The sequence below is a fragment of the Heterodontus francisci genome, chromosome 18 (assembly GCF_036365525.1).
Source record: "Heterodontus francisci isolate sHetFra1 chromosome 18, sHetFra1.hap1, whole genome shotgun sequence".
Taxonomy (NCBI): domain Eukaryota; kingdom Metazoa; phylum Chordata; class Chondrichthyes; order Heterodontiformes; family Heterodontidae; genus Heterodontus; species Heterodontus francisci.
In genome coordinates this window covers 60,911,996-60,935,743 of record NC_090388.1, presented here as the reverse complement: position 1 = coordinate 60,935,743, position 23,748 = coordinate 60,911,996, and the positions used below count along the sequence as shown (strand labels likewise).

The following is a 23,748-nucleotide window of genomic DNA, read 5'->3' as shown; positions in this document are numbered from 1 at the left end:
TCAATCAGCATGATCCCTTTCACAAAGACCATTGCTAAATGGATTCTCAGCTGCTGTATTCATGACAACGATATTCATATTCTCACACATATCTCGGAACTCATTCGCAAATTTACTTCCATTTTTGGTCAAAAACATTGCTGTTGTCCCAAGTCTAGTCCCTAGCCATTTCTCCATTATTTTATCTATGATAACTTATCCTTACTATATATTAGTACAGAATACTAAATTTAATAGCCAGGTCAATACAACGTAAGATGAAAACATTTCTGTCTTTGTCCCATAGTTTTAGATCCAAGGCAACTACCTTGTTCAAGTCACGTGCCAATGGCAGGCATACAACAGGACATGGGGGCATCGTTCGATACTACTTAAGAGATTTCACAATTCTCACTAATCTCTTCTTTTAGCCTTGTACATTCAACAACTACACCTATATCTTTGGCAGGATTTTCAACCGTTGACAAGTAGGGTGAGCAAATTTTCTATGTAACTTTAGGCAACTTGCTTTTTCTCCTCTCTTACCCTTATTACCTGATGCCATTAATACTCGTCTAACACTCTGATGAGAAACATTAAATTTTGTTAAGGAAATACAATAATGTCCTGACCAGGTAAACTACAGAACAACTGATTTCCCCCAAATGACTGCCTTATCATGCTCCATGTCCAGTTTCATTTCTGCCTGTATCATAGAAGGTTTACCTAACATAGATATCTCACTAAAGACTACATCAGTGCTTATAAAATGGCTTACTCCAGCTATTTTAGATGATATTAGAATTCTTTTTAGTGACCTCAAGCTGTTGTCATTGCCAAACCTAAAGCAAGTAGTAATTTTTTGTTTCTTAACCTTGTGTCGATCATCACTACTTAGTGAATCAAGCTAACGTTTTAACCAATATACCCCACATGCTGTTGACGTGCATGCACTATCCAATACCACAGAATTAAAAGAGTCTGCAACTAGTACATTCGTCACAGGATTAAAACTCATGGCCAATAGAATTTGTTTGAATTCATCATCCTCTTCTTCAGAATTATCTTCATGATATGTCATTTCAAAGACTCTGTCTCTTCACTCTAGGCAATTCAATGCATAACGATACTTTGAGGCACATCTAAAGCACCTATTAATCGTCTTCTGATAAAACCAGTTTAGTTACACGTGCTTTCATCACCATTCGACTCATCTTTAATCCTTCCGTTCTATTGATGCCTGCATCTAGTATCTGGACTATTTCGAAATCTTCCATTCTGTGTGCTATAGCGGAATGTCTCATTTGTTCCATGAAGGCTTTCCCAAGATTTTGTTTTAAGGCAGCAGACATCTGATTCAACAGAGGGCAGGATTTCTGCCCCAATATGGGGGTGAGAATGGAGGTGGGCAGGTGTATAATTGCGCACTGGCAGTTGGCATGTTGGCATCCTGCCATGGGCAATTTTGCTGGATGCCGGATAGGGGTGGAACGGCTGCAAGCGGTGGGTAGTTTATTAAGCTAATTAAAAGGCCAATTAAGGCCAGGGATCAGCAGCAGACCAGGAGCCAGTGTTCCAGGCAGGCTTTCAAGATGGAGGTGCCCTCTCTGTCCCATACTTGCAATGGCAGGCTTCAGCTCCTTCTGTGCTGGAGGTTCTCCTATTGGCCCTCCAGTTTTGAGAACCTGCCTGCCATCCTTAAGTGGATGGAGAGCATGTCATCTGGCCACTATTTGGCCTTTCAGGCAAAAGTCGAGGTCGGTGACTGTTCCGGACACAGTGCGAGATCAGGACCCCCCCTTGACCTCAAAGTCAAAGACCCGATCCGAAACGCTAAATCTTGTCCAGAGTCTTCTTCTCCGAGAACTGAACACCAGGTAGAACCAGTTGCTTATCTAGGAGATACTGTACCACAATCTGGTAACTTAAAAGCTAGTACCAATCTACTGATTCCCCAAATTGAACTTTATCAATCTTTTATACAAATTGTTAAAGTCCATGATATATTGTTCCATGGAGTGTTCATTCGTTTTCCGAAATCTATCAAATTCTGACCAGGTCTTATAAGCATTTAACAGATCATCTTTCTTGTAGATTTTAATCAGTTTACAAAGTCCAAACCTTCATCACTATTCAACTGAATGGTATCCATCTCAGGAAAAAATCTTGCTTCTGATTTTACTTCCTGTAAGAAGTGACAATGCCAATGCCACACCTTCTTTTCTCTTTAATAGAGCAGTAACCCATGTCCACATATCAAGCTCATTCTTCCACTGGTCATATGATACATGCTTCAAGAACACTGGAGAATAATCATACCCTGACAATTTAAACTTGCTTTCTTCCATTTTCCACAATAGCCACTAGGATTTTAGTTTTATGTCTGAAGAAAAATGCATGGTTTCCAACATTCACCTTTAGGCAACCATTCTTTACTACCATGTAACAATTCAAACAGCCAGGTGGTGAAGGATAGAACTTGAGCCTAGTCTTTATACATTTAGAAGCTTTTATTTACAGGGCTACACATTACATATGTATCTGCAATCCAACAACCACAGTTTCAGCCTTCTCCTATATATACGCACAGGTGAATCCCCAGTTAATGCCCACCACTTGAATACAATTGAACACCCAATTAAAATACAATTAACATCTTGTTCTCTTACACCAACTTTTGCTGCCACCTTTGACAATTCCCATACTGAATGCAGAGTGCTTACCGCTACTCACAACTCCCTTCTACGTCATATTCCAAATGCCATACCTTCTCCATTCCCACACTCCAATGCCTTCATCTATTTCTCCACACATTGATGCTTTCCCACCACTTGCCGTTCACACATTGCATTTTCCACATCTTCCCTGACTTTCTGCACACTACCATTTTTTTTGCTCCTTCCACCTTCCTGCTCATCCGTCCCAACATATTTTCCTACCATAAATCAGTGGGTCCAAGAATACACTGACTGTTGTATGACATGGGTGGACAAAACTGGATAGCCCCTGAAATCAGGCGTGGAATGGTGATGCGCAATTAACCCGCACCCGTTCAAAGTAATGCAGGCAGCATGTAAACTTTGTGCTGCCTACTAATTATGATTGCGCGGTGCAGCCCAGTGCTGAATATGCTGTTGAGTGGCTGTATGCCTCAACTGAGGGGCCCTTAGTCATGCAAGACCCGCACCACTTAAAGGTAGATTGTGTTATGACCAAGGCGGGAAAAATGTACTGTTAATTCAGTCGCACTTCTCCACAGGTCACAGCATATCAAAAATAAAGTTTCCCACCTACCGAAGAAATCAAACACTTTATTTGTCCCCCAGAATAAAGCACACCAAACCAGGTTCCGAAGAAGGGTCACTGACCCAAAACTTTAACTCTGCTTCTCTTTCCACAGATGCTGCCAGACCTGCTGAGTGGTTCCAGCATTTCTTGTTTTTATTTTAGTTCAGGAGATTTGGTCAACTATAAAAGAGAGGGCCATAAGGAATGGAAGGGCCCTGGGTAAGGTAATCGGTAGAGATGGTAAGACAGTAGTTATCAAGCATGGAAATCAAACTGTTAAGGTTCATTCTTCACGATTAATCCGGATTGATTGCAAATTCTCAGAATCTGAGCAGCTGATAGAAGAAAAAGAGGCACCAGGTACCTCAAATACTTATTTTGTTTTGTGCTGAAGGTCCTGATGCACAGGAAGATCAAGAGTTGAATAGTAACGTAACCGATCATGATGCTCAGGAAAGAACTATCGCATCCAAAGGCCAATTGCCTCGAATAGGTACTTGGGTGACATATATTCCATGGAGGGATGCAACAATTGTGGGACGTGCAGGAAAAACTACAGGAAAGTTTAAATATTGATTAAAGATTCAAGATGATAGCCAAGAAGCCAGAGCCATGGACTGGCAGAATGGGGTGAAAGAGTGGAGGGTAAGAAAGCGCAGTGCAAGTTTTGATAATGGTTCTGGAAGTGACTCTTGCGTAAGGAAACATCACGTAGTAGAGAAATAGCCCCCGATAAAGTGCAAGGGAGATCTAGCAGTCGTGCTGAAAGACAAACTGCTCAAAGAGGCTGCAGTTTGAATAGATTCCACAATGAAATGAAGGCTAGAGGGTGGTCTCGGAATAGAACTAGAACCATAGAAAAATTATGGCACAGAAGGAGGCCATTCAGCTCATTGTGGCTGCGCGGCCAAAAAAACTAGCCACCCTATCTAATCCCACCTTCCAGCACTTGGTCCATAGCCTTGCAGGTTACAGCACTTCAGGTGCATGTCCAGGTACCTTTTAAAAGAATTGAGGGTTTTTGCCTCCACCACAGTCCCTGGTTGCGAATTACAGACACTCACCATGCTCTGGGTGAAAAAGTTTTTCCTCATGTCTCCTCTAATCCTTCTGCCAATCACCTTAAATTTGTGCCCCCTGGTAATTGACCTTCCTGCTAGGGGAAACAGGTCCTTCCTGTCTACTCTATCTAGGCCCCTCATAATTTGGTACACCTCAATTAAGTCACTCCTCAGCCTCCTCTGTTCTAAGGAAAACAACCCGAGCTTATCCAATCTTTCCTCATAACTGCAACTTTCAAGCCTTGGCAAAATTCTTGTAAATCTCCTCTGTAATCTCTCCAGAGCAATAATGTCCTTCCTGTAAAGCGACCAGAACTGTACGCAATTCTCCAGCTGCAGCTTAACCAGCGTTGGAAGTAGAAGTCCTCATGATTGTCAAGTTTTAGTGGCTGCCAATAAACCTGAAGATAAACTAATAAGAGAAGCAAAACATAAGGAATTAGAGAGTTGGAGAGAGTTTGGAGTTTATTCGGAGGTATCAGATAGGGGACAGTCAGTCTTATCACATAGATGGATTTGTACTGCAAAAGTCCTTTCCGATGGAACTTATAAGGCTAAAGCGAGGTTAGTTGCGCGGGGTTTTGAAGAGCAATTGGGTGATACCAATGTTCGAGTGGACTCTCCCACAGCTGGAAAAGTAATCTTGAAAATCCTTTTGGCCACATATTCATGGGAATGTAGATCCATTCACATAAAAGCTGCATTTCTGCAAGGTGATACTTTTCAGAGAGATGTGTACCTGAAACCACCTAAAGAGGCAGCAGATACAGAAGGAAAATTATGGAAACTGAACAAATGTGTCTATGGCCTCAATGATGCTTCCAGGGTGAGGTATTTCTTGGTGAGATCTGTTTTGTTGAAAATTGGTTGTGTTCAACTCAAAGCAGATCCCGCAATGTTTTATTGGCATCATAAAGGGAAATTTTCAGGCATCTTCATGATGCACATTGATGATTTCTTATGGGGTGGCACTGCAGATTTTGAGAAATATGTTATTAATAAGATTAGGGCAGAATTTAAGATTGGAAGTCAGGCTTGTGGGGCCTTTTAATATATTGGTTTAGATATTAAGCAGACGAAGTCTGGAATAAGTCTGAATCAACAATCCTACTTAGAGAATGTTACTTCCATCCTGGTTAATCATGTTAAGTCATCATAGAAAGATGATGATCTATCTAAACCAGAGATTAAGCAATTGCGAAGCCTGGTGGGTCAATTAAACTGGTTGGGCTCTCAGATTAGATCTGATGTTAGTTTTGATATGCTGCAATTAAGCACGATGATGAAACATCCAAAAATTGAGAATGCTTTAAGGGCAAATAAAACGCTGAAAAAACTAAATCTGGAGAAATGTGTACTGAAGTTAGGTGACCCAAAGAACATGAAGCTAGTAATTTTTAGTGATGCTTCACAGGCTAATCTTGCTGATGGGTATTTGAGTGCAGTTGGCTTCATAATATTTTTGATAGGCGAAAATGGGATATGTTGTCCTTTAGCTTGGGAAGCTAAGAAAATAAAACGGGTGGTTAAAAGCACTTTAGCTGCGGAAACACTGTGGAGGCAGTGGATATGGGGTTCTATTTGTCAAATATTTTGGGTGAAATTCTGAACAAGGGACATACTGACGATAGGATACCCATTGAACGTTATGTGGATAATTGTTCTTTGTGAGACAATATACACTCTATAAAAAGTGTCAGTGAGAAAAGGCTACGTATTGGCCTTGCTGGATTGAAACAAATGCTGGAGAGAAAGAAATTCTCCAAACTTAAATGGGTAGATGCAAGTCATCAGCTATCCAATAGTTTCAACAAAAAAAAATGCGAGGACAAAGCAATTGCTAGAGGTGCTAGAGGAGGGTCGTCTCACAATGTAATTCTTTGTACCCAATATGGAATTTATTTTGAAATGCTCTTTGAGCACGTTAATACCTTGTGCATAATATGGAATTTATTTTGAAATGTTCTTTGAGCATGTTAATCCAAGTTGTATTGTAAAAAGAAAGAAGGGAATCTGTTAATTGTGTGTCAATGGTTTGATCATATGCGGGTAAAGGGTGTTAATTGGGGTTTTAGTTGAGCACTTATAAGCAGACACTCACTGAGACTGGAGAAGGTTTTGAGTGAGGAGCTACGTGTTTGTAATCCTTTGTGCACAATAAAAGTGAAACTGAGTAAATAGAAGCTCCAGCATTATCCTTCGATAACAAGCTTTCTGGAATTTAACACTGAAGAAACAGCAACACTCAATTTCACACTTGCAGGCACCAGCTCATATGCTGGCACTATGCAAAATTGAAAGGGTAGCTTATAAGTGGGATCTGCACACGAAACACTGGTGGACTGCAGACAAGATTGGGGGAGAGGATAGCATAGGTGCCAACTCCTCAGAGGGAAGTTCTGCAGCAGGGGACTCAGATGAGCACTTCTATAGGGCGAATAATAAAAAAAGACTGATGGGCATACACACAGAAATGCTTGAGGTCTGGCCCCAGAAAGACTGCTGTTACTGACGAGCAGCATGAAGGAGTCTGGCTCGAACTTGGCACAGGGCTTCATGCAGAGCTTGCAGCCCATCCTTTCCAGTGTGGAAGTGGTGGCCAACTTCATGAGAGTACTTGCGCAGCTGACCACAATACAGCATCTGGGGGCCAATGTCTTAGCTTCAATTGTTGGACAAGTAGAAGCCACCAATCTTTGAGTTCTGCATTAGAAGCTCAGACTGAGGTCATGAAATGTCAGCTTGTTGCCATGCAAGCTCAAATTACTGCCTTCAGGGTTGCAGATAACAGTGCTCAAAAGGAGCTTTCAGGGTCTCACAGCAGTCCAGCAATGTGTGTACCAGCAGATTATTCAGACTGCTGAGGCCTCGCCTCGGGCTAGTGGCAGTGGTTCCATGGAGCTCGAACCTGCTGTCCTCTCTCAGGATGACAGCACTCATGTTAGCACTCCACCAATTCCCTTGCTGTTGTCCAAGCTGCCCATGTTGAAATGGTGCAGTCCAAAGCCAGGCCATTGGGGCCCAGAGCTGTTCGAGGGTGTCCTGCAAGGCGATCTGCAGTCTCCCCCATGGAAAGACAGCAGCCTTCTAACAGCCACGCTGCAGCCACGGGGTAGCACTCTGTAGGAACACTAGGAACACAAAGACATCTGTAAAACAGGCACAAAGAGTATGCCCAAAGGTGATTAAGTTGAGTATTGCATGGGATATTAGATTTTTATTTATTTTATAATGCATCATGACTGTGGCAGGATAGGGGGCATTTGCCAGCATGATGTACTGAGCGTTGCCACATGCCAACTGCTTATTCAGCGAGTGTTAACCTTTGCTGTTATGGTACATCTCACCATTGATGTGCGGAACCTGCAAAGCCACATGTGTGCAGTCAACGGCACCCTGCACCATGGGGAAACCTGCTATCTTGGCAAAGCTACGTGCACACTCCGTCTGCTTCTCTCTGCTCAGAGAGAAGACAATAAAGTCTTCTCTCCTTGCATAAAGAGCCTTCGTCACCTCTTTGATCCAGTCATGGATGGTTAACTGGGAGATGTTAGACATGTCGCCTGTTCCAGCCTGGAAGGATCCAGATGTTAAGAAATTGAGGACTATAGTAACCTTCACTAGCAGTGGTGTCCTCACCCTCCTCTCGGGCTAAAGGTCTGGTTCCAAGAAATGGCAGAATTTTGTGACCAGCTCCTTTTTGAATCGCAGACGCCAAACACACTGCTCCTGGCTTAGATGGCGTAAGAAGTTCTTTTATGTTGTCTGATGCAACATAAATGAGATGCCCGGAGTCCAGTTAATTGAAGATCTCAAAACAGGTTTATTACAGCTATTGTATACAGTACAGAGCTAACTATTTATAGAACTTGCCTCTCGGTGTAATTGCTGCAGAGTGACTCTGGCTCCAAGTCACATGACTGTGTCCTGGCACTTAGCTCATTAGCATACTAAGATCTTAAAGGCAATCATCCAGCATGCCCTTTCTTTCCAAAGGAAAGTCTCGTATGCTAAAAGTAAAATAACACAAAATTAGATAAAATTATTTACATGGGTATAGAGATTGTGAAATTTATATGTGCAGAAGCTTAAGATTCCATATATCGTTTTGGTGGTTTGACAACTCTTCCAGATCTGTTTAGGATATGAACTTCTGGGGACGTGGCTTGTCTTGGGTGTCCAGGGTTTACAGCCATGTTGTCAATGCTTTGGCTGCCGTCTTGTTGTTCTGTCACACCCCCACTGTCGAAGAGTGCTCCCTCGAGTCCGCCGTGCACAACTGGAGTACTACACACCTCCCTCAGTTGGCTTCGGTTCCTTCTCAACATTGCTCCTCTAGATGTTGTAATCTCATAGGACCTAGGCTCACCGCACACTCCAGACACCTCTGCAGGCAACTATGCTTTCATTGTGGGGCGTATGACCCTGATCTTTGGCCCTACATGTAGCTGAGTTAGTTCCACCCCTGCATGTCAGTCATGCACCATCTTCATTCTCCCCTGTTTTTCGAGCAGTGTCTCCTGCATCTTGGAGAACTTGGACAGATGATAGCTTGGCAGAGTTGCCCGCACTTGTCTGCCAAACATTATCTCTGCTGGTGACAGTAAGCCCATATCTATAGGTGTAGTTCTGAGATGGAGCATGGCAGGATAAGTGCTTTGACTGTGTGAACCGTTTGCTTGCTGAGACCATTAGACTTTGGGTAATGCGGTGAGGATGTCACATGGTTCACGCTCCATTTGGTGCACATATCCCTGAAAGGTTTGCCTGTATAGTGCAGCCCATTGTCAGAAATGATTTCTTCAGGTACACCGAATAGACTGAATATTGCACACAAAGTGTCTTTGACCTAACAATTGGAAATTTGGAAAAATAGTCAGTGACTAAGATAAATTCTTCTCCATTAACGGAAAATAGGTCAGTTTTGGACCAAGGGACTAATGGAATCTGAGGTGACCATTTTGGTACCTGATTTATAGCAGACGTCGAAGTCGTACCCCTGTACTTTCACTAAGAGTCGCTGTAATTGAGGTGGTGCGCTTGTCAATGGTTTGCGATAGATCACCTCGTGGTTTGTGGTCAGTTTCTACCATGAACTGCTTACAAACAGGTAGGTGTGGAACCCAGTGATCCAAAATACCAGAGAGCAAGTGTCTTATGCTCTATGTTTGAGTAATTGGACTGTGCTGAGGATAAACATTTGGACCCAAATTCAAATTGGTTTGCCATCCTGTAGGATGCACGCTCCTAGCCCTTTCCGTGAGACGTCGACTTCCAGAACTGTCTTCTTCCTTGGGTTGGCAGGGTACGGGTTTCTACTGACAATGCTTGATTGAGAGACTCAAACATATGCTGATGGTCCTCCTGCCATTTAAATGGTATGTCTTCCTTTAAAAACTGTCTCAGCGATGATGCTTTGTCAGAAAAATTTGGAATGTATGGTGCCAAGAAGTTGAAAAATCCAAGACATCTCTGGAGGTCTTCCTTGTCTTGTGGGGTGGATATATGCCTTACATCTTCGATTTTGCCTGGGTCAGGACAGATTTCACAACCGGAATAGATGCAGCCAAAGAAATTGCTCTGACTTACATTCACCTGGCACTTCTTGCTGTTCAAAACGAGCCCTTTGTTACGAGCTACTGCCATCACTGAATGGAGATTTTGATCACGTTCTTCTTTGGTTTTGCCCATTACCACAATGCCATCGGCAATGCATATGCAGCCTGGCACTTTTTCGATAATTCTGTCCACATGTTGCTGAAACAGATCTTGACTGACAGATAAGCCAAAGTCTCTGGAAGGCATATTTTCCAAATGGTGTCTTTAAGGTGGTGACTTCCTGAGATTCCTTAGCTAGGTGTACTGACCATGTTTAGCATCCAACTGGGAGAAGAATTTGGTCCCTGTAAACTTCCTCTCATGTCAGAATCTTGTGGGGGCACCTCTTTTGGGAGAGGTTTAGATACCTCGGATCTAGACATTCCCTGATTACTCCATACTTTTTCAGTATGCATATGATTGAGCTGAACCAGTCTGTGTGATGATGCACACGGTGGATGCCATTGCATTCCATAGCATCTAATTCGTGCTTAATCTTTTCTTGTATGTGCATGCTGCACTTTCTGGGAGGATCTATTGACGGAATTGCATCCTCTCTGAGGTGCAATACGGCATCGCCTTTGAAATTTACAATGGTGTCGAACCTGCCCGGGTATATTGTTGCAGGTCGTGGACCGACTCAACGTGGGTACCTTTGGTCTCTTCTGTAGTGGGTACCTTGGTGACCTCGTGGATGGTCACAATGTTGAGGTTCTTACATGCTGGTAGTTCTGCCACTGCTGGTCTGTTCATGTCTACTAGATAGAATATTTGTGATTTCCATATCAGCTTGCCACAGCTGCACTGTATTGTCAGTGTGCCACTGCAAGGAATGGGTAGCCCGTTGTATGCAGATAACTTGGCAGGTGTCAGTTGTATGATTGATTTCCAACGATTCCAGTACATATCTTTCAGGACTCGGACTGGTAGGATATTTGCACTAGCGCCAGTGTCAATCTTAACCTTAAGTGTGTGTTTGCCAGCCTTCTTTGGGCACATGATGTTAATAGTGGTGAATGCTTCCAGTTGCTTGGCTTCATCAACATGATGTGTCAGGTTTACAATGTGGAATGCCTGCTCATCTTTTGACTGAGAATTGCTTCTCTCGGAGTCTTGTCTCAGGTTTTCACTATGGATCTCGTGTATCGGCTTGCGTTTATGTAGGTCTCTGGTGCTTTCTTTTGCTGCTGTTACCCTGTTGTTGCACCTCTCTTCTGTTTGCTGCTGTCCTACTGTGACTTCTGGCTGCGTCTTTGGAGCCAGATTTCTTGCATAGGTGGGCCCAGTGTCTTTTTGCACCGCACTCCTTGCACAGATCTTGAAATGCAGGACAACTTTGCCGTGAGTGGGAACAACCACAGTTAGCACATAGCTTGTTTGATCTTTTCGACCTGGTTATCGTGCCGACACTGTTGGCTTCATGTAGTGCTTGCAGTTGCTGTGTCCAGCTACAATGGTTTTGTATTTCCTGCCATCTTCAAGCAGCGCATCAATGCTGTGACTTTTCTTTTTCTCCAAGAGGTCTTTCTGAAATGCTTCAATGGGTGTTGAGGCAATCACCAGCTCCATTATTCAGTTTGATAGCTCAGCTTCTGAGAAGTCGCAGTCATTGCCCTTACTATGGCATCTACTGACGAACTGGTCTACTGATTCCTGTGGTTGCTGTCTATAGGACATCAATTCTAGGCAGTGAATTCTAAAATTTACTTGTATTCAGAGCGGATCTTCCAACACTTTCCATATCTTTGTAGGATCTTTCTGGTCTTCTTCAGATAAGCCAGAGGTATTGATTCTATGTAATCCCTCATTTCCAACTGCTATTAGTACTTTTGCAGCCTGTTTCTACAATTACTTGGTCTATAAAGCATAACTGCATTCATTGTTTGAAAAGTTGGAACACAGATAGGATATCCATGGCCTTCCAGTTCATGCTGGGAAATTTGATATCCATCTTCCTGCTGTTCCTTTGCTTAATACTTGCTTTAAGACTTGTTCTATGACTCTGCACTGCTTCCCCTTTAAGAAGCAGTTACTTAGGCTTGGTGCTTTGATTAACAGGAGCAGGTGTTTGCTAGTGCTGTGTGTTTATCTTGCTTCCAGCACTAAGCCTGTTATGTTTACACAGCTGTCCAATAGGCAGTTCAATATCTTTTCAAAAATAGAGTTTGTTTTTGTAGCACTTAAGATGGTCTGTTTGCATTGCTGTTCACTAGCTGCTAGAGTTCATACTCGACTGGTTTTGAGAGTTTTTTTTTTAACTGCAGTTTTGTGAATGGAAGCTGTTATTCAGGCTCGAGTGGTTTAATCGTTCTTTAAAAAACTTTTGTTAAATGGATGAGGTTCTGCAGAGATCAGGGTTTTCCCACATTTTTTCTAACAGACACCTCCTGTAATGGAACCAACCTCAATCAGCCTGGGAGGGGAGTCGGGTATTCTGCTTTTTTTTTTAAAAGGAGGCTTTAAAAAAAAAAAAAGAAATTTTAAGCACTTCAGAGCTTTTGAAAAAGAATCGATCTTTTGAAGGACTTCAAAGCTTTTTTTTCCAAAAACAGTATCCCTCGCCTGTTGGCACTGTGACTCACTCGATTTACTTGCAGCCTGTCGTTCTGAACTCTGTCTTCTACAGCTTGAAGTGTGGTTTTTTTTCCTGTTTGAGCCAGTATTTTTTAAACTTCCTCTCCAGTGGCTGTTTTTGCCTGTGGTCTTGAAACCTAGACTTTGTTTTCTCACCACAGCTGCCACCATGTAATGAGTTCCTTTATGTTGTCAGATGCAACATAAATGTGATGCCTGGAGTCCAGTTAGTTGAAGATCTCAAAACAGGTTTATTACAGCTAACTATTATATACAGTACAGAGCTAACTATTTACTGAACTTGCCACTAGGTGTTATAGTTGCAGTGTGACTTTGGCTCTGAGTCACCTGACTGTGTCCTGGTACTTAACTCATTAGCATACTATGATCTTAAAGGGATATCACTCTTAAATCACACAACAGGTGGAGGTAGCATCTTGTCCTTTTATTTGCTGAATCTGCACTATGTCCCTCTCATGGTACAGCCCAAAGAGATTGCTACCATAGACCCCATAATTGATGTGCTCAGAATGCTCACAAGCAATGTAGCATGAAGTCTAGCTCGACTGAGTCCTCTGAGACAGTGTTGAACTCAGGATTTTGGTAAGTATGGGAATCTCAAAGGTTGATCTCTTTCTAAAATCTAGTCAAGTTTGCATTTCGCATTTAACCTTAACTTTAGCATTAAATTGTAGTTTCTTTCAATCTTAGTGGTTATCAAGCTGCTTGCTCGTGTCAACTGAACAGTTAATTAGGTAGCTAGTTACTATTGGTTCCCTAGTCAGCAGGCCCTGACTCATGTCTCTGAAATTCCAGCTAGTATAACTACAGGAGGCTTTGAATAAGGAGTAAGTAGCACAAAATCCATCTTTAGATTAGTATCTGAGCCAAGCGCAAATTAGCATAGATTAAATAACGTCGTCAATGGTTTGGGAGAAATGGGTTTCGATTCTTGGGGCACAGGCACCAGTACTGGGGAAAGAGGGAGCTGTACTGTTGGGATGGCTTTTACCTGAACTGTGTTGGGACCAGTGTCCTGGCGAATCATATAACTAGGGCTGAAGACAGAGCTTTAAATTAAATAGCAGGGGACGGAAGGGAAGGGTTCAGGTGAGGGGAAATTTAGAAAGGTAACAAGAAAGATCAAAGCAATATTCAGGGTAGTGATACGGGTAATGATAACCAGAGTGTGACAGGAAGGGAAAGAGCAAACAAACATAAGAGTGCACCATCAAATAAGGTCAGAGTAGGGAAATATGGAAAAAATGACAGAATTCAAGGCTCTTTATCTGATTGCATGTAACATTCGTAAAAAGATGGATATATAGAAAGCATAAATAGAAATAAATGGGTATGATATGATAGCCGTTACATTACAGCCATCGCAAGGTGACCAAGTCTGGGAACTAAATATTCAAGGGTCTTTGATATTTTAGAAGGATAGGAAGGAAGGAAAAGGAGGTGGGGTAACTCTGTTAATAAAGGATGAGATCAGTATAGTGGTGAAAAATGATCTTGGTTCGCAAGATCAAGATGTAAAATCAGTTTGGGTGGAGATAAGAAATAGCAAAGGGAGAAAGGTCACTGGGAAGAGTAATTAATAGGCCCCCTGATAGGAGCTACACTGTAGGAAAGAGTATAAATCTAAAAATAATGGGGCTTGTAAGAAAGGTACTGCAATAATCGTGGACAATTTTAATCTTCATATCGATTGGACTAAACAAATTGGCAAAGGTAGCCTGGAAGATGAGTTCATAGAGTGTTTAAGAGACTGTTTCTAAGAACAATACATCCTGGAAACAAACAGGGAGCAGGCTATTTTAGACCTGGTTATGTTTAATGAGACAGAATTAATAAATGACCTCATAGTATAGGATCCTTTTAGTAAGAGTGATCATAACATGATAGAATTTCACATTCAGTTTGAGGATGAGAAACTTGGGTCTGAAACAAGTGTCTTCAGCTCAAATAAAGGCAATTACAAGTGTATGAAGACACAGTTGGCTAAAGTGGACCGGGAAAATAAATTAAAAGCTAAGACAGTAGAGAAGCATTTAAGGAGATATTTCATAACTCTCAACAAAGATATATTCCATTGAGAAAGAAAGACAGAGAAGGAGTCACCATCCGTGGATAACTAAGGAAGTTAAGGATGGTATCAAATTCAAAGAAAAGGTGTACAATGCTGCAAAGATAAGTGGTAGGCCAGAAGACTGGGAAAATTTTAAAAACCAGCAGAGGATGATTTTAAAAAATAAAGAGCGAGAAATTAAGAGTATTAGAGTAAACTAGTAAGAGATATAAAAAAAAGACAGTAAAAGCTTCTACAAATATATAAAAAGAGAGTAGCTAAAGTAAACGTTGGTCCCTTAGAGGAAGAGACCAGGGAACTAATAATGGGAAAGAAGGAATTGGCAGAGACTTTGAACAAGCACTTTGTATCTGTCTTCACAGTAGAACACACAAAAAGCATCCCAGGAATCGTAGAAAATCAAGAGGCAAAAGGAAGGGAAGAACTTCACTATCACCAGAGAAAAAGTACTAGGAAAAAAAATGGGACTAAAGCCCAAAAGGTCCCTTGGACCTGATGACCTGCATCCTAGGGTCTTAAGGGAAGTGGATTGTGGGAAGGTCCCAGTAGATTGGAAAAATGCAAATATAATACCTCTATTCAAGAGAGGAAGACAGAAAACAGGCTTGAGGGGCCAAATGGCCTGCTCCTATTTCTTATGATCTTAAGCAATGCCTTCCCCATGTGCAGCACCACTTGCTGCTGATTTCACCAACTGTCAGCAACTCCACAAAACACCAGAAAAAAATCATCAGCAACTAAGCTCCAATTTGTTAATGATCTCTTTAAATTGAGTTGGTAGGGGGTCTTTCTAGCGGTTAAAAATACACAGCTGCACATGTGTTTGAGAGGTTGTTAACAAGAGGCGAGGTTCAAAATGGCAGCACCAGGGTCAAATCAGTGTTACATGAAGAGTGACATCATGATCTGCCTGCTCTGCACACCTCACGCGTGTATGCATCATGCTTGTGCTAACGCCCTCATCAAGATAGTGTTTGGCATGCTCTGCGACAGATATGAGCGAAAGCAGCGTGAAAACCTTTTGGGTTCTAAAATGGCATTGGTCACACCAAAACAACCAGTGCTATAGAGCCCAAACTTTGCAGTCAAGATTCCCATTGTATAAAACTGCGCATATGCCAACTTGGCCAAATCAAACTCAGCACCATCACCCACTCTACCAAACCTAACGCCACTTCTGCAGTATTACCAAATTGAGCACCACCACTGCACTTCCATAAAAACCAGTAGCATCCACCCCTCTGTGACCTAAATCAACAGAGCACCCACCTCACTAATGCTAAATCTTACAAAGCCTTCCAATTCCACCCCTTTTCTCCCATGCTATGTTCACGTTCTACCTACCTACAACTGTAAACACCTTCCCACTATCTTCCACTCTATCCTGCGCTAATAAAGTATACGTGCCTTAAGAACCATATAATAATCATCTTCGTTTCCATGGAAAAATGATCAGTTATCAAATTTGATTCCCAAAACACTACTATAGGACCTCGAATACCATGCAGTAAAAATGGAACTCAGATTTCATTAAACATTGTCCACTACATGTTGTATTCTCCAGTTGACAGAACAGTGCTATGGAGAACTCTTATTGCACTGAAAATGACTCAGTATGTCCATAGATCCAATCAAATACTCTAATAATGGAGTTTGGAGAATGCAGCAGTACAGAATGAATAAGTTGCACAGCTTATGAACCATCCAGTATTCAATGAACAGAAATTTTCTCCAAATAAATATTGGGAATTGTCTTTGGTCCCCGCCACGGATCATCCCTTCCCCTGGCCACTATCTGAAGCTGAACCAGGCCGCTTGCAATCTTGTTGTCCTACTTGACTCCCATAGGAATATCTGACCCCTATCCGCTCAATCGCTGAGACTGCCTACTTTGACCTCCGTAACTTAGTCTGCCACCGCCCCTGCTTCAGCTCGCCTGTTACTTAAACTCTCACTCATGCCTTTGCTACTGCTAGACTTGACAATTCCAATGTTCTCCTGCATCCTCCATAAACTGGAGCTCATGCAAAACTTTGCTGCTCGCATCCTAACTTGCACCAAATCCCGTTCACCCCTCACCCTCATGCTCGCTGAACATTGCGGAAAAGCCTCCATATTAAAATTCTCATTTTGGTTTTCAAATCCCTCCATAGGTTTTCCCCCTTCCTATCGCTGTACCTTCCTCCAGCCCTACAATGCTCCAAGATCTCTGCACTTCTCTTATGCATTACCAATTTTCATCGCTGCACCATTGGCAGCCGTGCCTCAGCTGACTAGCCCTAAGCTCTGAAACTCCCTCTCTAAACTTCTCCATCTCTCTACTTCACCCTCCTTTTTTAAGATGCTCCATAGGAACTACTGCCTTAAGCTTTTGGTCATCTGTCCTAATATCTTATGGGACTTGGTGTCAAATTTTGTTTGCTAGTGCTCTTGTAAAGCACCTTGGGATATGTTATCGCATTAAAGTGCTACATAAAAGCAAGTAATCACTTTTGATTGATGGGTTCCTTAAACAAAACTGTTGTAATGAATGCTGCACTGTGGAAACAATTCTGTTTATATATTCCTAAAAAAGTTAAAATTTCCTTCTTTTTAATGATTTTGGCAATTTTGTTTTAATTCTACCCACTCCTTCCCAACTCAATTACTGGGGTGCAGTCAATGCTGCCAACCATTTCTAGTAATGGCAAGCTGTGACTCTCCCTAGATGTTTCAGTTTGTGGCAGCATCACCATCAAAAGCCATGGAAGGGAATATTAGACTGGAAAAGCAGACTAATGTGCTATCATTCATTCTGCGCTGAGACAAGACATTTTGTTAAGAACTGTAGTGATCAAGTTATCCAGACCAAGAAACTGCATGCTGCAAAGATAATGGTTATGAATTTACATGATGCAAATTCTTCCATGTAGCTAAACAGGGAGGGAAGTCGACAGGGAGAAGGAAGAATACTTTTTCCAATGTAGTCCCTCATTCGGTGGTTAACTAAAAAAGTTAAAGATAGTGTCAAACTTAAAGAAAAAGCATATAATTGTGCAAAGATGGTGGCAGGTCAGAAGATTGGACAGAATATAAAAAAACAGCAAAGAATGAATAAAAGATTAATAAGGAGAGAAAAATTAGAGTACGAGAGAAAGCTAGCTAGAAATATAAAAACTGATAGTAAGAGTTTCTATAGATATTTTTAAAAGTTAACAAAGTGAGCATTGGTCCTATAGAAAGTGAGTCTGGAGAACTAATAAGGGAAAATAAGGACATGGCAGATGAATTGCACAGGTATTTTGCATCGGTCTTCACTATAGAAGATACAAGCAACATCCCAGAAATATATGTAAGTCAGGAAATGGAAGGCAGGGAGGAACTCAAGAAAAGGGAAGTTGTAAAGAGCAAATTGCTGCAGCTGCGAGCTGACAAGTCCCCAGGTCCTGATTGACTTCATCCTAGGATCTTAAAAGAAGTGGCGAACGAGATAGTTGATGCGTTGGCTTTAAATTTCCAAACTTCCCTAGATTCGGAGAAGATTCCATTAGATGAGAAAATAGCAAATGTAACTCCTTTATTCAAAAAGGGAGCGAGACAGAAAGCAGGAAACTACAGGCCAGTTAGCTTAACATCTGTCATAGGAAAAATGTTGGAAGCTATTACTAAAGATATCATAGCAGAGCATTTTGAAAAATTCAAGGTAATCAGGCAGAGTCAACATGGGTTTGTGAAAGGGAAATCATGTTTAACCAATTTATTGGAGTTCTTTGAAGAAGTAACATGTGCTGTGCTATATTTTACTTCGATTTCCAGAAGGCATTTGATAAGGTGCCACATCAAAGGTTACTGCAGAAAATAAAAGCTCATGGTATAGTGGGTAAGATATTGGCATGGATGGAAGATTGGCCAGCTAACAGAAAACAAAGAGTCGGCATAAATGGGTCATTTTCTGGTTGACAAGATGTAACAAGTGGTGTGCCACAGGGACCTCAATTTTTTTACAATTTATATAAATGACTTGGATGAAGGGACCGAATGTATGGTTGCTAAATTTGCTGATGACACAAAGATAGGTAGGAAAGTAAGTTGTGAAGAGGACATAAGGAGGCTACAAAGGGATATAAAAAAGGTTAAGTGAGTGGGCAAAAATCTGGTAAATGGAATATAATGTGGTAAAATGTGAAATTGTCCATTTTGGCAGGAAGAATAAAAAAAGCATGTTATCTAAATGGTGAGAGATTGCAGAGCTCCGAGAAGCAGAGGGATCTGGGTGTTCTAGTGCATGAATCACAAAAGAATAGTACAGAGGTAATTAGAAAAACTAATAGAATGCTATCATTTATTGCTAGGGGAATTGAATATAAAAGTAGGGAGGTTATGCTAGTTATACAGGGCATTGGTGAGACCACATCTGGAGTACTGTAATGGTCTCCTTATTTAAGGAAGGATGTAAATGTGTTGGAAGCAGTTTGGAGAAGGTTTACTAGACTAATACCTGGAATGGGCAGGTTGTCTTATGAGGAAAGGCTGGACAGGCTAGGCTGGTATCCGCTAGAATTTAGAAGAGTAAGAGGCGACTTGATTGAAACGTATAAGATCCTGAGGGGACGTGGAAAGGATGTTTCCTCTTGCGGGAGAATCTCGAACTAGGGGATCACTGTTTAAAAATAAGGGGTCGCTCTTTTAAGACAGAGATGAGGAGAAATTTTTTCTCTGTGGGTCGTGAGTCTTTGGAACTCTTTTCCTCAAAAGGCAGTGGAAGCAGAGTCCTTGAATATTTTTTTAAGGCAGAGGTAGATAGATTCTTGATAAGCAAGGGGGTGAAAGGTTACAGGAGTAGGTGGGAATGTGGAGTTGGGGTTACAATCAGATCAGCAATGATTTTGTTGAATGGTGGAGCAGGCTCGAGGGTCGCGTAGCCTACTCCTGCTCTTAATTTGTATATTCGTATGTATTCCAAAATTTAAAAAAAAAACATTATTTTCCATAAAAGGTCAATTTTATTGCACTCATGGAGAGCCTCTCTTACTGTTAGTTCATTCCAGTGATGTCATTGATGAGCACCATGCAGATGCATTTGAGAGTGTTTTGTAATTTAAAATCGGCCTGATAGCCACTTGGGAAACAATACCATTGACTGAGGATGCAGAAAGGGCAATGCAATAAATTAGAACACCGCAAGATTGGAACTGGATTCATTTATCTCTGGATTACATACAAATATATTATAGTCTGGTCTGACTGTACCAGATTTGTTTATTTTCCCTTTGTCAAACATTTTCTTCAAAAGCTGTCCCTTACCTTGTCTGTGCTGAGTAGAAGAGGTTGGACACTGATAGTGTCACTGGTCAGGGAGACAGTATTGCTGCTCATGGAGCTGCCATTGTTTGGCGAAGCAGAAATGATTGCAAAAGCCACGCCAGCACTGCTGATTGGTGTGGAGACCAATGGTGACTCTGCAAAACTTTGTGTTTGGCCAGTTGGTGTCTGCAAATGGTTGACAGTGTTGATGGCATTAGGAAGAGCGGGACTTGGGTTCTTGATGCTGACTACAGTGGTCTTCTGAAGAGACTGAGGCTGACTGGAAGTCTGGTCACGGCACAGAGTGACTGAGAGGCTGTCTGGAATCAGGGTCTTTGGCCTAACCTGCAGAAACAGGCAAATCATAATATCCTAAAACAGATTTTAAAAATTATTTCCTTAAATAGTTGATTAAAACTTTCACTCTGCTTTACTCAAGCGTTGTCTATGCTTAACAAGCAGCCTAACATCATGAACAACCGTTTATATACATGCATGCATTTCTTTGATATAGGACAGCCAGAAACAACTTGAATTAAGGTACATGCTTCACAAAACAGAATCTGTAGTTACTGAAATCACTAAAGCTAAATATTGTGTGTTGAATAGCTAAAGAACAAGCGCAGAGTCCTCCTTTTGCATGTTCCAAAAACCTTGGTTTAAATTTATGATTTATATTTTAAGTGCGACACATGCAAGCATTAGGATACCTGAGCACGGACAGCTTCCCAGCACTTCAACAGAGTGGCATGTGAATGAGTTTTCACAAGAAATGCCAGTAGACAATTTTACCAAAGGGAAGATCATAGTCAAAGATAATTCTGTTTTCATCTGGCAATCACTCAAGTACTTTCCAGCAAATGGTCACTAACTGACAATTACAAGTGGAAATCCTGGATTATTTTACTTGTCCCTAGTCAAAAGACACTGAGGCTATCTGTAGTGTCCCCAATGCAACCTGACTAAGATCAATTAATTTAGCATAGGCCGAACATCAGATCTGGAACCCTCCAGGGGTAGGGAGTTGAGGAAAGAAAGGTTCTTGCTGTTCATTATCTATAGAAAATTTCTAAATGTGTTCTTGATACATGTTGTCACCCAGGCCCCCACCTGCCAAGACTGAGGCACACATTATTTTGCCACATGAACATTAAAACTTAAAATTGTGGCTGTGAAGAAAAGAGGGCCTATCACAAGGAATTGCTAAGCCCCTGACTGGAAAGACATTTGCATAGTAACAGACAGTACTTGGAATGGACAAAGGGGATACTCCCTGCTCCAATTTAATCCACAGTGGACTTTATATTACTAGACATTGAAGCATTCCAGGTTAACTGCTAAAATAGCTGAAAACATAAACAGACGTGGTCAGACCAGTTTAGTCATATGACTAACTGACTGTTGGGAGTTTATTTTGAATTTGCACCTGCCAGAGGTTTGAACTCAGAAAGCTGTTTGCTCCTGGACTGGAAAAGACCTCTCTCCTGACTACTCTCATCTCATTCTCACCAGCTTCGGAAACCATGGAAGACAAGTAAACTCAAAGAGAGAAAAGTCTCCTGCGTGAACAAGGTTTAAGAAGAATACTGGGCCCCAACGAAAAGTAAGAGCTGTCTACAATCAAAGACTCTACGGCCAGCTGGAAACACAACAGCAACAAGAAACCCCCTTCAGAGACTGCCTCAAACACCTCTACTTTATTTTTCTTCTGCTCTTTTCTGTCCCTATTTGTATGTGTGTATCGCCTGTGCATGCTAGTATGGGTGTTAACCAAATTAGTGTTTAAGCAAGTTTAATAAATTTCACTCTTCTTTAAACCTGGTTGTGTTCATTTCTTGGGTTCAAGTGTTGAACAAGGATTCACCAAGGGGATAGCTCAAAACACAGTGCATTTAAAATTAAACCCTGTTACAATAAGATCAAGTGAAGGTTGAAAAGACCCCTTGACACCTTTCTCACCTGGTCCTAACAATATGTTTAGAATTTCATTATGAATTAAAGCAGACATTTTCTATGGTAATGCTTTATATGCCTAATGAATAATCAAAAGTACCACTTCTGGGTTTTCTTGCCCATTAGGGTAAGGGGAATGCAAAAATATTGCTTTTTTTGATAACTGGTGCTAACACCAAGCACTCAGTACATAGCTACATGGTAAGTAAAACTGTCCATCTTAAATTAGGTACGTATGAATTTTTCCATTCTTATAATAGCTGTCCTAGAAATTGCCAATTTAGCAACGATTTATGCCAAATTAGTTTTGGGTCTAGGATTACACCAACTTGGAAATAATCATACCAGATCCAGCTACAATTATTCCATGGAAATGGTTTCCTTTATGACTGCACCAGGTTCAAGATAGATTAGCTACCTTGCACAATTGCACCAATTTATTTTGGCCTGAATCTAAATAATAATTCAATACCTGTAATCACCAAAAAATCTATGCCCTTGCATGACCTTAGAGAATAGTTTGGCAGTATTGTAATGTGTGAAGCATGCATACCATTCCAAGAATAAAAACCATCCTACAATTTCTTCATACATCTACCGTAGGAAGATACCAAATAGCATAAATTGGTTGCAGGGTGGCTACTCATGATGGAACCACAATAAATCAAACCTAAGAATCAATCATAAGGAATCATAATATGCAGCAGTCAAATCAACACAGCAGTATTTAACGAACATGTAAAGATTACCCTATATGGCAGCCCAATTGGAAGCCGATTGCTTCCTCGGGATCAACTTACCCTCTCATTTTTTTTTTTAATATACATAATTGCAGTGCACAGTGTCTTTTATGGGCTGCTTGGTTACCAGCTTTTCTTGATTCTTTGCACCACTGGAAATAAGTAACTGATTTCAGCAACTGCTGTGTGTAAGAAACATTATAACTTAAGGTTCTATAAATATCTGCAATACTATAATAGCACTGGTGCAGCAATGTAAGTTCGGGGACTTTGAGGAGTAAGTAGTAATGTGGTGGCAGTTAAAACAATGGGACAAATAAAACTAGGAAGCAAATTTTGAGTTGAACTGCTACACAATCCTGAAGACTGCCATGTCAAAATGACAAAATCAAAATGGCTCATCTACAATGGAGACATGCAGTCCAATGACTTTGAGCAGACTTAAAATCACATGATACAAGAGATTTGAATAATGGAATAAAAAAATTAAGGTCCCATTTGGGAAATAGTGAATATTCTTGGAAATAGCTGAACATAATTTTGAAATAGCTTCCATAAAACAGAAGACCAATGGCCGTTCTTGTAATGAACCAAGTATAAATGTGTCATGGAAGACAGAAATAAACAAACTAAATGCAAACAAAATTGGGTCTTGAGAGAGCAATTGCAGGTACTGCAGAATACAAAGGACATCATACAAGAAAGGTTCAACCAACATGGTAGAAGACGACAGTGAAAACTTTTTCAAATGTGAGAAGACCCACTAATGGATACCCTGAGCTAAATGATCATGGTACACATTGAAAACCCTGTTTTAGCAACTGTTGCCTTTTGATAAGCCACCAACTGTGGGAATATTTTAGTTCAGATGCAAATGTTTGGTCCTCAACTAAGATCTACTGTTCTGCAACAGTAGAAGCATTGACTTGATTCATTGCCAGAATGTGTGCCTGCATGTTCCCTCCAAAGTACACCATTCTGACTTGGACATGTATCATTCCTTCATCGTTACTGAGACAAAATCCTGGAATTCCGCAAATCACATTATCATGGAACGCCAACAATGACCTGCATTATATAGCACCTCCAATGTAATTAGGGAGGTAACTCTAGAGTATGAGGTCCAGATGGCTAAAGGTATGGCCACTAGTGGTAGTTGGCGTGGTTGGGGGGGGAAAGA

The 23,748-nt window shown here is 41.2% G+C and overlaps 1 protein-coding gene across 1 annotated transcript in view; it reads right to left on the bottom strand.

Annotated features, from left to right (window-relative positions):
* Positions 1 to 23,748, bottom strand: part of phf21b (PHD finger protein 21B) — a 269,761-nt gene that overhangs the window by 70,121 nt on the left and 175,892 nt on the right. The window contains exon 6 of the mRNA XM_068050837.1: positions 19,876 to 20,220. Coding sequence (XP_067906938.1) covers positions 19,876 to 20,220 — 345 coding nt within the window. The remainder of the gene's footprint in view (positions 1 to 19,875; positions 20,221 to 23,748) is intronic.